The sequence below is a fragment of the Danio rerio genome, chromosome 24 (assembly GCF_052040795.2).
Source record: "Danio rerio strain M-AB ecotype USA chromosome 24, GRCz13ab, whole genome shotgun sequence".
Taxonomy (NCBI): Eukaryota; Metazoa; Chordata; class Actinopteri; order Cypriniformes; family Danionidae; genus Danio; species Danio rerio.
The window spans coordinates 5,407,368-5,424,002 of record NC_141044.1 but is presented as its reverse complement, the minus strand read 5'-3'; the positions used below and the strand labels follow the sequence as shown (position 1 = coordinate 5,424,002).

The 16,635-nt window shown below is 36.6% G+C and overlaps 1 protein-coding gene and 1 long non-coding RNA gene across 16 annotated transcripts in view; one reads left to right on the top strand and one right to left on the bottom strand.

The window, feature by feature from the left end:
• LOC137489281 (uncharacterized) overlaps positions 1 to 16,635 on the top strand; it is a 602,555-nt gene that overhangs the window by 346,833 nt on the left and 239,087 nt on the right. The gene's annotated exons all lie outside the window — the stretch shown is intronic.
• Positions 1 to 16,635, bottom strand: part of plod2 (procollagen-lysine, 2-oxoglutarate 5-dioxygenase 2) — a 78,423-nt gene that overhangs the window by 19,923 nt on the left and 41,865 nt on the right. For all 6 annotated transcript variants that reach the window (XR_015524244.1, XR_015524245.1, XR_015524246.1 and 3 more), the window contains 5 exon segments: positions 10,937 to 11,038; positions 5,947 to 6,072; positions 5,754 to 5,875; positions 2,616 to 2,720; positions 636 to 761 (listed from right to left, as the gene is read on the bottom strand). Coding sequence is in view for 2 of the 6 variants with exons in the window: in NM_001089464.1 (NP_001082933.1) it covers positions 636 to 761; positions 2,616 to 2,720; positions 5,754 to 5,875; positions 5,947 to 6,072; positions 10,937 to 11,038 (581 nt within the window). In the remaining 4 variants the exon portion in view is untranslated.

The window sequence follows — 16,635 nt, the reverse complement described above, 5'->3', positions numbered from 1 at the left end:
AAACAAATATTGAACAACTTTTCATAATGTGGAACTTTTTAGATTTTTTATCATGAAACTTTCTAGATGACCTATAGTAAAGCTCAAAGTGCACAAAGTCTTCTTTCCAATAATACCTATTTTTTATTTGTAGCTCACTGTTGTCAAGAGCTGTTACTATTTAAAGTTAGGTAGGTTTAAATCTTAAAAAGTTAAGATGTCAGAATTATATTACAGTATATTACAATTATTCTTAAATTTAAACTGCTTGAAAAGATTAAAGTAGTTAAAAATTACCCGAATTACAGTTTGTTTGTTTTACTTGCAACCTTGTTATTCTTTTTAAATAAATACAGTTAATACATTTAATTTGAGTAAATATAAAATAAATTAAATTAATTACTTAATAATAAATTACAATTAATAGATGAATAATTATATAAAAATATATATTTTTATTATTTGGTCAATTGTATTGTGTTTTATTTTCTTATTTTTTAATGTTATTTTTCCAGTTTTTGTGATGGCAACAGACTCAGTGGCAATAGAACACTGTTTGCTTACATTTGGACATTTTTCAACATTGTCCAAATGCAATTATTCTATATACAGGGATTTCTATAATTTCAGTCATTCCTGAATTATTTTACACTCACACTCGCTTTCCTTGCACAATGTCAATGTAGTCCTCAGATCTGGCATAATAACCATCCAGACTCAGAGCTCCCCAGAAGTTGGACCAAAGTTTTCCGTGACGGGTGACAAGGGGGGCAATTATTTTTCTGAGGGTGGAAAAACAGGACAGAGGAAAGGTTCAATACCAAAACAATTCAACCAAGGTAGCCATGCTATGCAAGACATTTTCTTTTTATAATAACTAGAATCTACAATTATTGGAAAATTTATTGCTGAAACATTGTTAATGACACTTGCATACCTAATATACATATATATATATATATATATATATATATATATATATATATATATATATATATATATATATATATATATATATATATATATATATATATATATATATACAGACAGAAAATGAAAAGGTGCTATTTTCCAGGTGGATAGGTCATGGCTAGGAACTAGCTGCTAACTGCTGCAGCCATCACACAGCACCAATGTATCTTGATTATTTGCCATGTTGTGCGAGAACATAACAACTTTTCATTTTCTGTTATTCTTAGTACAAGATGTAACTTTGATGAAAGATGATTTTTTTGAGCAAAGTGCTAATGATCTAATCTGATTCAGTGATTTATGCTAAGCTAAACATGATTCTGCCAGACCCAGAGAACGCCTGAATGGATTAAAAAATGGTAAAACTCAACTGTTTAACTCAAGGGGACTAAAATTAGCTTATTTTCCAAAACAAAGTCTAGCGTTTTATTAAGTTTACCTAACCCTGCTAAAAGAAAAAAAAAACTTTTTAAACCAGTCTATGCTGGTTAGCTGGTTTTAGCTGGTCAACTAGCCTGGTTTTAGAGAGGTTTTAAAGCCATTTCCAGGTTGGCTTCAGCCATTTATAGCCTGGTCTTTGCTGCTCAGGCTGGGAAATGACCAGCCAAAACCAGCTGTGTCCGGCCAATGCAATATCACAGCAATTTGTAACTTTTTGATTTAGTGGCTAATTCGTATTAATTCTTACAATCTAATTTGTACAATTTAGTACAATTTGCTCATCACCCAATGACGGTTGGGGTTAGGGGTGGGGTTAGGTGCCACACCTTCTTTTTAAAATCGTACATTTTCATACAGCTGAACTCATTTATAAGAATTAGCCACTAAACGGACAAAATGTAAAATACTTCTGTTTCCTTGTGAGATCAGGCCGGTCCACCTTAAACCAGGCTGGTCAATTAGCTGAAACCAGCTAACCAGCTTAGGCTGGTTTAAGCTGTTTTCTTCAGCAGGGCACTTAACTGAACACTGCTTCTAATGTGTAGCTAATGCTAAATTAATGTAAGAGTATTTCCTTGTGTAAGATTGTGTAGAATTCATCCTTTTATTCATTTACAAGTAACTTTTTCTTTTTTTAATTTTTGTGTCCCATAATCAAAAGCGTGACCCTTAAGTGACACTGCAAATCCTTTCACATCTAGTGTGACCTTAAACTTCACAAGCATACAGAATATCACTTTTCTGAGGTAAACATGTCATTCAAAACACATTAGTGGAAATTATAGTGTTGGTCAACGACGTGAAAGCAAGCAAGTAAAATACTACATTTCAGTTACTCCGAAAGCCAAAGTCCGGCAGCAAGAGTTCCCAAGACATCTTAATATAGCCGAAAGAGGGTTTCCTCCAAAAAGTCATGCGAAAGAGCTCTTAAAGTTGTCACGTTCAATGTGACCGAGTTCGAGCTTGTGTGCCATTTTTTTATTGTGAGTCACATGGCGATTTAAGAGTTTATGCGACATACAGCACCGTCTCTATGCACCATGGGAAAACAGGAAGCCACTCGTGCTTATTTTTAAAACGTGAGGGATTCGCATTCAGCCGGCTGTTATGTTCCTGTGGTTTTAGCACTTGAGGGATTCAAGTCTGTTCCCTGAGACAGAACGCTCACTGTGGAAAGATTCCAGAGGGCTGATATTCTGGGCATCAAAGGGAATCTACTGTACCTGTTTTGCTCGATGAGGAGTTTCAGAGTCTGTCGGTTCGTGAGCATCACGTCCGCGTCAATGTTGAAGAAATAATCACAAGAAGGATCTCTCCGGCACACATCCCTATGAGAAAGATTGACATAATAAATGTTGGAAACATTATGCAAAATGATGTTTCTCTTTAACACTTTAAAGATTGATGATCAGTACACACATGTAGGACTTTAGTTTCTATATTTGGATTTTAGTTATGATAAACGTAATAGCAAGGTAGCTACTGTAAGTAGTTTTTCTCTGTAATTTACGAAGCAGTTTTAATAATGTCAACTTTTACTTTCCTTTGAGTACTTTTTAGTGCAGTATCTGTACTTTTACTCCACTACTTTCCTTCAACCTGCAGTCACTACTTTATTTTTTCTTGTCTATGGGGATTTAAAAAATCAGCACACAGAAGTTTAATAGCTTTATAACGAACTACCTCAAGACATGGGCGATTTATAATCACAGCAAACTGTTTGGAGGCATTAAAAATGTCCAAGAAGACGTCCAAAATCTTTCCACGCATTGACCCAGAGGCTGTTTAGATGCATGGCACTGATAAGAAGATGACGGATGTTTACTGTATGATGACCAAATTGGCCTTAAACACCCAGCAGGCACAAGACGTCAACATTATGTCAGATTCACATTGTACCCCAATGTCCATGTGACGTTGCATTTTGTTTGGAAATGAAAATCAGGTTGACATCAGAACTCAATGTCAGTCTTATGAGTTACCTCAAACCTACAATCAACCAGATATCAACATCTAATGATGTTACAGCTTGATGTTTGTGTGGAGGTATATCAGACATTGGATTTTGGTTGCCATACCTGATGAATAAATGTCAGTATTTGACATCAATATGACGTTGGGTTACAATATTGGCTGAACATTGGATTTTGGTCACTTTTCAACACAACCTAAAATCAACCAAGTATTAATGCCATTTGACATTGTTATTGGACGTCAAAATAACTTTAAGTCCTTAGTCTTGAATTTTGGTCACCTGACATCACAACCTAAATCTAACCTAATATTAACATCTTATGACGTTGTGTACCTGCTGGGCAATAACTAAATGCACTACAGAATATTACGTTTATACACATTCATGAATTACATGTAAATGCTTTTTACAGTGTAATAGGGTAACACTTTATAATAACTGAACATTATGAACCATCTATTAAGCATTAGCAAATAGTTCAATCTTTATTCGTTTAGCATTAACTCTACATTAATAGACGTTAGAAAGCAGTTTTTAACTGCAGCTACAAATGCTGTATTCTTGACTTATAAGCACATCTATAATGTGCTTAATAATTGTACTTTAATACTTTGTTAATGATTTATTTTTCATTACTAAATTAAGTATCGCATTATTTACAAACCAATCGTTTAAGCATAGTTGGTTGTTTTTAAGATCATTCAGAATGAGTTAGTAAATGATTAATGAACTATTAAAATTAAAATTTATAATTCGGAATATTCAGGCACACTAAAGTTATTTTCTATGTTAATAAATGCTTTATTAACTCAACTTCATCCAGTTTTGTAACCTAAAGTGAGGGATATTCATGCTTTATAAATCCCTTATAACTGACATTTAAAGGCTGAGTTAAATTCTAAACAAGGACAAAAACATAAATGCAATACTCAATTTAGTAATGAAAAATAAATCATTAACAAAGTATGAAAGTACAATTATTAAGCACATTATAAATGTGGTTGTAAGTCAAGAATACAGCAATTGTAGCTGCAGTTATAAACTGCTTGTTAATGTAGAGTTAATGCTTAACAAATGATGAATTAACTAGATGCTAATGCTTAATAAATACTTCATAGTGTGTAGTTATTATAAAGTGTTTGATTTTGAGTTGAATTTTTCAGTACTCTTTCCACCACTGAATGAATAGTAGTATTTTAAATGAGAAATGCCTAATTTAATTCCTTTACATGCAGTAGCGTAGCCTATGAATGTGTGTCATCATTATAATAATATAAACACACAAATGTATCATCAAATTTGTACTAGGCCAACTGTAAAAGCTCTTTTGTCCTATAAGGGATTTTAGAACAACATCTAAGTCAAAACTTAAACTTAAATGAAATTCCAACTGTATTTGTACCTATTTAAAAAAAAATAAATCAATATACATGTACTGTGAGAATCATTCTGTTTGAATGTAAATAATTAAGTATCCTTACTGTTCTGCACTGAAACATACAGTAATAACAGGTGTCTGAAACAAACATTTAAATGCCTGCTCTGACTACTAAACTACTAATTAAGACAAACAAATTGCCTATTATTACCATGACAACATCCACTCATGCCAAACACAGACAGGCAGTAAGAAAACAGAAGCAGTAGTCATGTTATATTTGGTGCCATATAGGTTAATTCACCCAGTAAAGGATTATGGAGGTTAATTGTGCAAATCAAATTTGCAGTACACAAACTAATACAATAATACAAACTAATACAAAACACAAACATTTTACATGAAAATGTAATCAATGTTATCATGTGACCGTTTTCTCATCATAAGCCATGTCATCATAAAAGCTTCACAAAACTGTCCCCATTATGCAATTCTGTCTAATACACCAATACTTTCTTTATCTTTGCCATGTTTGGCAGTTTTCTTCACATTAGTTTTGTTCTTCAGCTGGTCTACAGCAGAACCTGTCATTAAGGGCCAAGGACCCCAACTATTGTGTAGTCTGAAGCCACCACAAGTGTGTTGAGTGATTTTAGGGTCACAGTATAAAAGCAGACATGCTTGTGGATCGAAAGTGTTTTGGAGCTGGGCTGGGAATCTTGGAGACAGCAGTGTTTGGTAGAGTGCTAAACTGAGAGCAAATAGAAGGGTTCACAGGAACGTCTTCTGTATATTGCTATATAGGAGGGGCAGATTTACTACTTTGTGGTTAGTCGGATGTTGTTCCTGTGTTTTTTTTTTTTTTTACTTTGTAAGGAGCTGAAAAGTGTGCTGACATGTGGCAAACGTTAATCTTTGATCAAATGTTGAAGGCTTAGATTTGCATTGTAATTTACTTCATTATTTGCATATTTTCAAGAGTCGCTCTTAAATTAAAGGGACGCTTACATGCCCATGTTCCTTGCTTCTCCTTGAGTTAAGTTCTCCTCAGGGCCAACGGCTTTAAAACTGCCGAACACATCCTTGTTCTCTTCCCAGAACTTCTGTATGTGCTTCTCATGGTAAACCTCCTGTAGAGCAGAAACGACAATGATCAGACTCTAAAAACAGAAATGCTTCTCATTGCCAGACAGACACTCACGCTGTTATGAATAAAAATATTCAATTTGTCTTTGGGGTAATCCAGACTCAGGAGCCGCTCGAGAAACTCTGGCAGGAATGGAGTCGGCTGCTCGATGTATACGCCAACAGTCACTTGTGGAAACTCCTGTTTAGATAAAGAGAAACGTCTGGTCAAACATTTAATACATCTTCATGCAGTTGGGTTATTCACAATGTTTTCACTAAGGGGTGGGAGGTATAACCGACCAATATTACAGAAGGCGTCATTTTATTGTGTAGTCTTTGTAAACATTTACATTACCTGACAAAAGTTTTGTCGCCTATCCAAAATGTAGGAACAACAAATAATAACCTGACTTCTAGTTGATCAATTGGTATCAGAAGTGGCTTATATGAAAGGCATAGTCTCTTAGATTATGCTTATTTTACTATACATCTCTGCAATGACACAAAGAACTTAATAATAGTCATCTGGAATGGCAAAGAAAGCGTTCTTGCAGGACTCCCAGAGTTCATCAAGATTCTTTGGATTCATCTTTAATGCCTCCTCCTTTATTTTAAACCAGACATGCTCAATAATTTTCATGTCTGGTGACTGGGCTGGCCAATCCTGAAGCACCTTGACCTGCTTAATGGGCAGCACAAATGTCTTGATACCTCAGGCTGCTGATGTTGCCATCCACCGTTGATCTTTTGTACAACCCCATACTAAATGTAACCCCAAACCATGATTTTTCCCTCACCAAACTTGATTGATTTCTGTGAGAATCTTGGGTCCATGCGGGTTCCAATAGGTTTTTCTGCAGTATTAGTGATGATTGGGATGCAGTTTAACAAATGATTAATCTGAAATTCTGCCACTTTTCCAAATTATCAACGACAAGACTTTTGTCAGGTAGCGTAGTTGGAAACTAAACAAAATATTGTTTAGAATTTAAAAACAATGTTTGCAATCCTTTTGATTGTTGGATACCTTTCCTACTCCTATCTCATGTAATCTTAAATTAAAGCATTTTAATAACACATTGACTTAATTGGCAAATATTATTCTGTATTCTTTCATTACCCTATACTTCTCTTCCATGCGTATAATAAAAAAAAAATCTCAGAAAAAAGAAAATTGTGTTATATACACCAACAGTCACTTGTGGAAATTCCTATTTAGATAAAGAGAAACGTCTGGCCAAACATTAATATCTCTTCATGTAGTTTGGTTATACACAATGGTTTCACCAAGGGTGGGAGGTATAACCAAAAATAACACAGAAGGAGTCATTTTATTGCGTTGTAAATGTAAATATTTAGTTGGAAATTAAATAAAATAGTGTTTAGAATATTAAAAACGTGTTTGCAAATTCATTATAAAAATGTCCTTTGGATTGTTGGAGACTTTTCCTACTCTCATGTAATCTTAAATGAAAGCATTTTAATAATACATTGACTTCTATTGATCTGCATTTTTGCATTACTGGATATTTCTCTTCCAGGCAATTCTGTCATCATTTACTCACCCTTTAACTTCTTTCAAACCTTTGTGAGATTCTTCTATGTATATTTATTTATTTATTTGTTATTTTTTATGTTGCAAACCTGTAGCCTTTGACTTTCTCTTTGACTTTTGGTTACTGGTTTTCAGCTTTCTTAAAAATATCTTATTTTGTAAATGTTTGGAACCACATGAGGGTGAGTAAAATAGTGACTAACATTATTTCTGGCTGAACTATCTCTTTAAAAGGGACCTATTATGCCCGTTTTGAAAATATGTAAAAGTCAAAATACCACACAAATATTGTGTTGTAACTCCTTGAAGCTGCTCCTTTTAGGCTTTGATTGCTAAATATGTAATTTTTCAGACTGTCACTTTAAATTCAAATGAGATTGTGCTCCAAACCCTCTTTTCAAAAGTGGGCGGAGCTACAAATGCCTCTATGTCAGCATGTGGCAGATTCAAAACTCTAATGGCAGAGGCTGCTTCTCATCCAGGGCTGTCTATGCTAATGACGGAGAACTCATCACTAATGGGCGGGGCTTTCCCCCTCTGATGACACGTACAAAGGGAGAATGTCAATCAAAGCATTTCTGCAGACTGTTTTATCAAGTGTGATTATAAGAAATAAAATTAACCAATGTTTACCATTAGAAGCTGGTTATATTCACAGACGGTTGCCACACAGCTGTGTTTAAAACCGCTTATAAAAGTGATTTTTGCGCAATAGTTCCTCTTTAAAGCAGACCTGCTACACACAAACACATTTTATTTTGGTTTATTTATAAAATTATATTTTTATTTTATTTAAATTATTATTAAAAACAACAAGCGTTAACCAATTTGCTGATGATGATTAGGTTGTAGCAAAGCAATATAATATATCATCATGATACCATTTATCCTTATATTTCACATATTGTAGCAAGCATCGCTGCTGGAGGTCTGAGAGAAAGTATAAGCTGCTTTCCCATGACATTGAGCTTAAGGTTACACGGATCGGTCACCACTACATTTGTGGTTCCTGACCAGTCTACACAGCACACTAGATGAAACAGGGCTTGAGTGGCACCGTGTAATTTCCCAGTTCCGACCTTGGCTCTGGGTTGCTGAAGGGAGTGTCCTATACGAGCCAGCCAAAAGTCTTTAAATTGTTACCGACAGAAGAGCGGGGACTAAACAGGAGACACAGGGGATTCTGCGGAGTCTAGACCAGGACAGTTTCCTTTAACCGGGCCCTTTCAACCTCAGCATAAGCAGTGTGAATATTTGAACCCTTGTCCCCTGCTCTTCAACAGGCAGCCCAAAACCACTGGTTGGCACGACCCAGCCACTCCCTCATCCTGAAAAACAACAGACTATGGGCTGGGCCACAACTCATCACCCTCTCCACTGTTTTCTAGCAATAAATCAAATGGGTCTGATGCATTAAAATAGGCTTTTTGTTTCACTTGCTTTTGTTTCAATGCAAAAACATGTACACACTGTAATTTCCTTGCTAAATGTGCACCATTTGTGCTATGGTCATGATGTATCATGCAGATTGATTAGGGACATTGTGGCCTTAGTTTTAAAAAGTGACTGGACATACAATTTCTTCCTGGAGGAAGATAAAATGCTCAGATTTGTGACCGATAGTCCAGGACATAACTAGAGACTGCAGTAGGGATTTGGGATCTGTTGACTTGGGACAGAAGCACAATCCACCACAGCCTAAAGCAATGCCATCATGCAACCAGCCTGAACATTTTGACAATATTAAGAAGATATCAAATAGGCCAGTGTTCAAAGGTTAGTTCACCCAAAACAAAAAAATAATGTTATTAACTACTCATCCTCTTGTTGTTTCAAACCCATAAGGACTTTGTTCATCTTTGGAATACAAATTTAAGATGTTTTGTTTGAAATCTGAGAGCTCTCACATCCTCCATAGACCGAAATGGTCTCTATCCATTCAAAGTTTTAAAAAATGCCAAATAAACATCCTTAAAACAGACTGTACTGGTTCAATCAAAATATTATGAAGCTACGAGAATTATTTTGTGTTCTCATAAAACAAAACAATTAATTTTGGTTTATTAAATAATGAATGTTCTTTGGTATTTTTAAATTTTTTTTATTTTAGGATCTTTAAATGAGCCGGGACCATTATGGAGGATGAGGGAGCTCTTCAATTTCATGTAAAACATCTTAATCTGTGGTCTGGAGATGAGAAAAGGTCTCAGGGGTTTGGGACAACACAAATATAAGTAATTAATAACAATTTTCATTTTTGGGTGAATTAACAAAAACAAAACAAAGACAAAGACCGTGTATGCACCATCAAAAGTGGTTTTAATGGAAGTCATTTGGGCAAAAACAGCCACCAACAGTAAAATAGGGAGAAAATAAAACGAAAATTAGTCAAGAACATAGCATCAATGGCGAAATGTAGTTTCACATGTCCAATACTTTGATAAAAGGCAAAAAATCCAGTCCACAAAATTATTTTTATGTTGAAAATACGCCATTTTGTGTTTTTTTACCAAATCAGGGACATCATTTATGAATTTGGCAATTAAAGAGATAATTACTGTAATTTTCTAAACAATTTAGTAGTTTTGATCAGGACTGAGGTTAATTAACAGATTTATGAAAAAAAGAAAAAAAAAATTATCTGATGCAATTTTACAGCAATTGAATTTAATTTAGTGAATGTTTTTATTCCAAACATAACAAAAGAATGGTAAATTTGCCCAGAGTGTATTGTTAAGGTTTTTTTTTTTTTTTTATTCAAAGCATTTTCGCAAAATATGTGTTTCTCAAAAAAATAAATAAGATTTGTCACCAAATATCCTTCTAGTAGTTGAAACACAGTAAACAGTTATGGAAAAATTAAGAAACAAAATCACAGCAGAGTGGATGAAAACATCCACAACAACAGATAATGGTTAAGCAAACAGAAACATCCAGACTGATAGTGAAAAAGAGGATATTAATTTCAATTAGAAACCTTTATTTTTAAAGGTATACACAAATTATTTCCGCATAAGTAACTCAAGCCTAATAGAAAGCGCTCAAGTTAACCTTAGCTGAACCCTACAACAAATATTCAGAACAACCACTGTAAGTTGCCCTGTGGATAAAACCCCACAGTGAGCCACCCGCTAAACAGAGGTCTGGTTGACAGCAACACCCCAGTAAGTGAAACCGTCCTAAAACCCAAAAAGCCATTTCCTGCACCACAGCAGTGCACAGCTTCCTCTTCCTCAAGTGGCTCCTCATGGGCATTTAAGGAGTGTGTGAAGGGACATGGGGTGGATAAGACGCTTGTTACTGTTGGATACGACTCCCAAACCTCACTTCTCTTGGCTTATCTCAAAGTGAAAACTGAAGAGGAACTAGTTATTCACTTACAGGCATGTATTAATAGAGCTGGAAATGTTTCATTTTTTCTTTAAATGGTGCTTTTAGGGTAGAACTTTATGGTGCTGAGAGGAAAAAGAACAAAAACAGCCACTGTGGCTTTCATTGGATGACTCACTTTAAGCTGAGACAAATCCACCATGTCTTGGTCACAGATGGTGCAGCCGCGCTCATAGTTCCATGCATTGGGAATGTAGTTGGCCAGGTAGTTAAAGTATACCTGTGGAGAATAACAACAAATAGGTATTTACATAAAGGAAACCTTTAAAATATTCATGACGACATACTCCTGAAAAGGAAATGTCCATCAATATTTGAACCCAGCGTGTAGTTAAATCCAATTTTGGTCAGGACAACTACCCAAAAATGAATCCTGCTGTCACATTTTTATAAACTACTGTCAGTAGAGCTGTAATTATAGCTGGACTGGTATTTTGTAGCACTGCACACATCAAAGAATGCGTTTTTGTATCTCAGCTGGGATTTTACAGGACAGCGTCGCAGGGACGGAAACTTTAACTGAAGGTCAGTTTGTGTTTAAATAGGCAGATTAAGCAGATTAAGCCATCTAAAGGGGAAATATAGTGTTCTTGCTAAATAAATAAATACATAAATTGGCTTATTTGATGTTGGCTTATGAGAACGGCATGTTTTTAATCTTAGATCAAGATACTGAAACTAATTCGCTTGTTACCATAAACAGGTTGCCTCAAATTCTTTAAATATTTATCTTTGCTTGGTTGCGATAAAGGTGTGCATCTTTCCAGGGACACACCCTCTGTGATGTGACCCCAGATTAAATATTATTTGATTAACAAACATTTGCTATATTTATTTTTATAATATAATGCCTTCCTGTCTCTCAAACAGTATAGATGAGGGATGCCCAAACTCGAACCTGGAGGGCCGATTTCCTGCAAATTTTAGCTCCAACTTGCCTCAACACACCTACAAGGGTGATTTTAGAAAGTCTAGTACAAGGATGTCCAAACTTGGTCCTGGAGGGTCGGTGTCCTGCAAAGTTTACTTCCAACCCTAATAAGACACACCTGGGCTAGCTAATCAAGCTCTTACTAGACTTTCTAGAAACATCCTTGCAGGTGTGTTGAGGCAAGTTGGAGCTCAAATTTGCAGAATTAAGCTGTGGTCACACTGGAGTTTGAGCTGGCAAAATTCTGTCGTACGGCGCAGCGAAAAGGGGCTGGATTAAAAGAGATGATTAGACATTTAAGTAAGAGAGAAAGTAAATTGCTCCATATTTTTAATATCTGTCCAGACAGGCCATGTTGTGATTCTTGATTGGTCTCACGCAGTCAAGTGATGCAATTTTGCAGGTCAGAGTTCACCAAGCTTGAACTTTCAAATGCAGTGACCAGCGAAACTTGCCGTTTCTGGTCTGACACATTCGCGTGCGTATGAATAGAAGTCTGTGGGGAGAAAAGTTCAGTGTGACCGCAGCTTTAGCAGTTTGGACACCCCTTGTCTAGTGGGAGCTTGATTAGCTATAGCCCAGGTGTGCCTGATTGGGGTTGGAGCTAAAATCTGCAGGACACTGGGCCTCCAGGACCGAGTTTGGAGACCCCTTGTATAGACCATGGTAATTGAAACACAAGAACTTGCAAAATGGATCCCTGCTGAAAAATCCAGCTTAAACCAGCCTAGACTGGTTGGCTGGTTTTAGCTGGTCGACCAGGCTGGTTTTAGGGGGGTTTTTGCCACTTCCAGGCTGGTTTCCAGCCATTTCCAGCCTGGTCTTAGCTGGTCAGGCTGGGAGATGACCAGCTAAAACCAGCTTGACCAGCCTAGCCAAGCTGGGAGTCCAGCCAAAACCAGCTATGTCCAGCTTAAACCAAGCTGGTCAAGTTGGTTTTAGCTGGATTTTGCTGGAAACCAGCCTGGAAATGGCCAAAACCCCTCTAAAACCAGCCTGGTCGACCAGCTAAAACCAGTCAACCAGCCTAGGCTGGTTTAAGCTGGATTTTTCAGCAGGGATAAGTTGAATGGAACACACACATACACACACACACACGCACACACGCACACACACATACACACACAAAATATAAAACAAAAAGTCGAGACAACAAATGCTTTTATGTTGCTTTGTTAGTCAGGTTTCAACATTTTTTTTAAGTTATACAAAGTTTAACTTAATATTTTGTGTCTGTTTGATGACTTGAAATGTTGTTGAGATGACTGGAAAAGTTGACTAATAAATTTAAGGCAGATATATGTTTTTATGGTGCACACATACTGTAATTCTATAGCCTTACCCTTCCGGGAGTCTCCCGCATATGCATAGAGACTCCAGGATGCCCGCAATCGAATGATAATCTCCTGGAAATCGCATGTCTTATCAAATATGTCACGCACCCCGCTCTATCCCCACCGCACCAGTTTCCAGTTACTTCCTCAGATTTGTCCCGCAAACTCCCGCAAATCATTTACATATCTCCCGGAAATGGCTTCCTCCAACTTGTGATGTCCGCCTCCCCCTACCCTATTTTGAATATCAAAAGATCCCACTAGGAATGACTAAAGCGTTTTGAATTGCAAAGATACAAGGTATGAGTACAACTAAGTCATACTCATGTCGTCATACAATTTTGTGTCCTCTTAAATCACATAAACATAAACCACATCAACGATGACCCCATGAAAGAAATGTTTGGGTGGCTCCCTAAGAAAAGGCTAGAGGTTGGGGGAGGGGGGTGTATTAGGGTGGTATTAGGGCATCCCTAATAGTAACTCCTGGGGCTCCTAACGCGCATAGGACCTTAGACTTGTCTTAGCTTCACCCCCTCTAGTGGTGCCCCTGCATGTAATCTAAGGTCTAATACCAGATTTCATGTGTGTTTCACGTATGTTTGAAACTTCTTTTATTCTGCAATGGATGTACAGTCAGAGGTTTCGGATATTGTCTTGAAAATACATTAATATATATGTTTAATTTCTTCCTCAGACATACAAGAACTAAGGGAATTTGTCACAATGATAACAATGATACTTCTACCCAAAACAAATATATATTATTTGGATGTGTAAACCGATGTTGCGCTCACCTTAATTTACAACTGTATATTACCTATACTTGTCTGCAGGAACCCAGCTTTGAGATTCCGTTTCCTGAAAGGCTAGCCCGTAATCCTTGTTAATTTGTTCGCTGGCAGTTATATGCAGATTTTAGCAGGAGAGCTGTGCACACTCTCGTCATGCTGCTTTCCATTACAGAAAGTTCGAATGTAACAGCAAGGAGGAGATCTTCAATTCAATCCAGCCTCAACCACATTATCCAGATGGTGTCCAGATGCAGCCCTTCTAAATTTGCTTCGCGTTTAGCCATGTTAGATAGTTGTGGATAATTGAACATAGTTGGCTGCTTAGACCGACAATCCCTTGGAGGCCCAGGTCATGACCTCAAGTGCTGTGAGGTCAATTGGTTAAGCGTTAATGACAGAAAATAGGTCACTGACCACGTTTACATGGACATCAGTAATCAAATCATTTACCTTAATTAGAACGGCAATAATAATATTAATTAGTTGCTTTTAGAATGTTCCTTTCATGTTCCCAGTTTACTTGTTGTAGTAAAGAGATTGTTTAACGTCATTACATCATCACTGAAAGATTGAATCAATTATGTGTATGTTGGAGGTGACCTGCCCCAACCCCTTTAAACTGATAGGTGTGAACTACGTTTCCCTTTTAGGATCTCAATTGGTATAAACTAAACCACAACTAAAACATCTGATATTAGGTTACTGCTGAGCTGAGTAAACAATGGTTTGTTTGTAGCTACTATAAAGTTCTGGCTCACAGACAATACTTTGGGACAAGTTACGTGAAGATTGATGGGTTAATATTGAGGTTGAGGAACTGTACTATTGACTGTCTTCAGTAGAGTATTCTCCCCATAATAAAAACTTTGGTTAGCTTACTTATTTAATGTATTAGATTAATCTAATATATTGGCGTGCCACCCAAGAACAATTAAGCCAAACACAGCAAAATCATGCCATCCAATGTTTCGTCCGGAGTTTCATGCCTATTCGGGTGTTTCATTTGAAATTTCTCCACTTCTACTGCAGTTCAGCAGTTTCACGTTCATTCAGTGACATTTCATTCATGCCCCTGCGACAAACTCTGAGGTAGTGGATGAGAGTATGAAGTAAGGAATGATAGGTGAGAGTTGTTTTAATGGAATTTGATACTGGAAGCCGAATGGAAAGAAATCCACATTTCCTGGACAGCATTTGTAAAACTTTTTCTAGTGAAGGAGTTCACTGTGTGTGCACTTGGAGAATCAGGTGTCTTTGGTCCTGTGTTGAGAATATAGTCTCAAACAGCCGTGTGTATGGACTATCCTAGTGTAAAATGTGGTGAAAATTTCTACATGGTGGTAATAGTTTGATTAATGTTGCTTTCACACCTGCCTCATTTTGTTCGGTTAAACTGTACCAGAGCTTGTATGCCTTTTTGGTGCAGTTCTTTTGGAAAGGTGTGTAAGGGACAATTGTACTTGCATATGAACCCAAAAGCAGATTGTTTTTGGTGAGAACATAAGTGACCTAGAACTAACACATGCTAAAATGTACTTTGACCAAACAAGCGCACCACGACCCGTTTGAAGAGGTGTTCTGGGTACGCTTTCAAATTAACCATGGAGTAGTTGTTTTTGGTGAGAACCTGACCCAACCTTATACCAAACAAGCATACCAAGACCTGCTCAAAGAGGTGGTCTCAATACACTTTTAAATAAACCCTGAAACGATTTTGTTTGTGGTGAGAGCATGACTCAACTTTGAATCTACCCGATTGCAAAAAGTACTTCGGACCAAACAAGAGTACTAAGACCTGTTCCTAGAGGTGGTCTCGGTATGCTTTAAAACTAACCCTGGGGCAGTTCATTTTTGCTGAGAACCTGAACTGAACTCATGCCGACCCAAATGCGACGTACATTCTGGTACTTTACCACAAATATGGCAGATCGCGGACAAACAAGTTGTAAGGAGGTCCATACTGCCTGCTGACTTTTCCTATGATCTTTGTTTACTTTTGTTTGTTATGCACGCGAGTTTCCCACACGTTAATCAAAATGTAGGTTCAGGTGATTTGTCAAGCCAACAGCTGTGGATGTTGTGACATGATTGCTTTTTGATTCAATAGGGTTAGGGTTGGGGTCTGGTGTGAAACAGAACCAAAGGAAATGGTTACTACAGTTGGGAAAGAACCCTAAGTTGTCTGTACTGCACTTCAATAATGCAACTAAAATAGGTATGCTCCACGTGTCTTCATTTTGAAATGTAAGCTCCTTTGTTGAAATAAAACACATCTATAATATGCTGACTTATCCTAAATATTTGTATATTTCTTTCAAACATTGTTATTTTATTGTAATTGCAAAACACAAAAGAATTATGAGTATTATTTCTACCTTTAGTTACCATAGCCAAAACGACTGCATGCATTGTTACTTTTTCCTGTGACTTTAAATATGCATGCCTCTGTTGCCTAGCAACTTCCTACTAACAAAAACATAAATTTCTATTGGCAAAAGCGTCACTTTACTTCAGATGTGTCTTTTAAAACAGAATTTAGTGTCTTGAAAAAGCCTTCTCCACTGTTTGTGAAAATGAAAGTGAGGCACGGACGTTTGCGGGTGGTGTTGAATATCCTATATATACAATTATAGGCTATATTACCAAAAGATTGTGTTTTTAGTGAGATGATTCAGATAAATAAGACAAGAGATATTCTAAACTTTAATTTTAATATCTCAATAGATGCTTTGAATGTAAATATGACGTGACCATATGA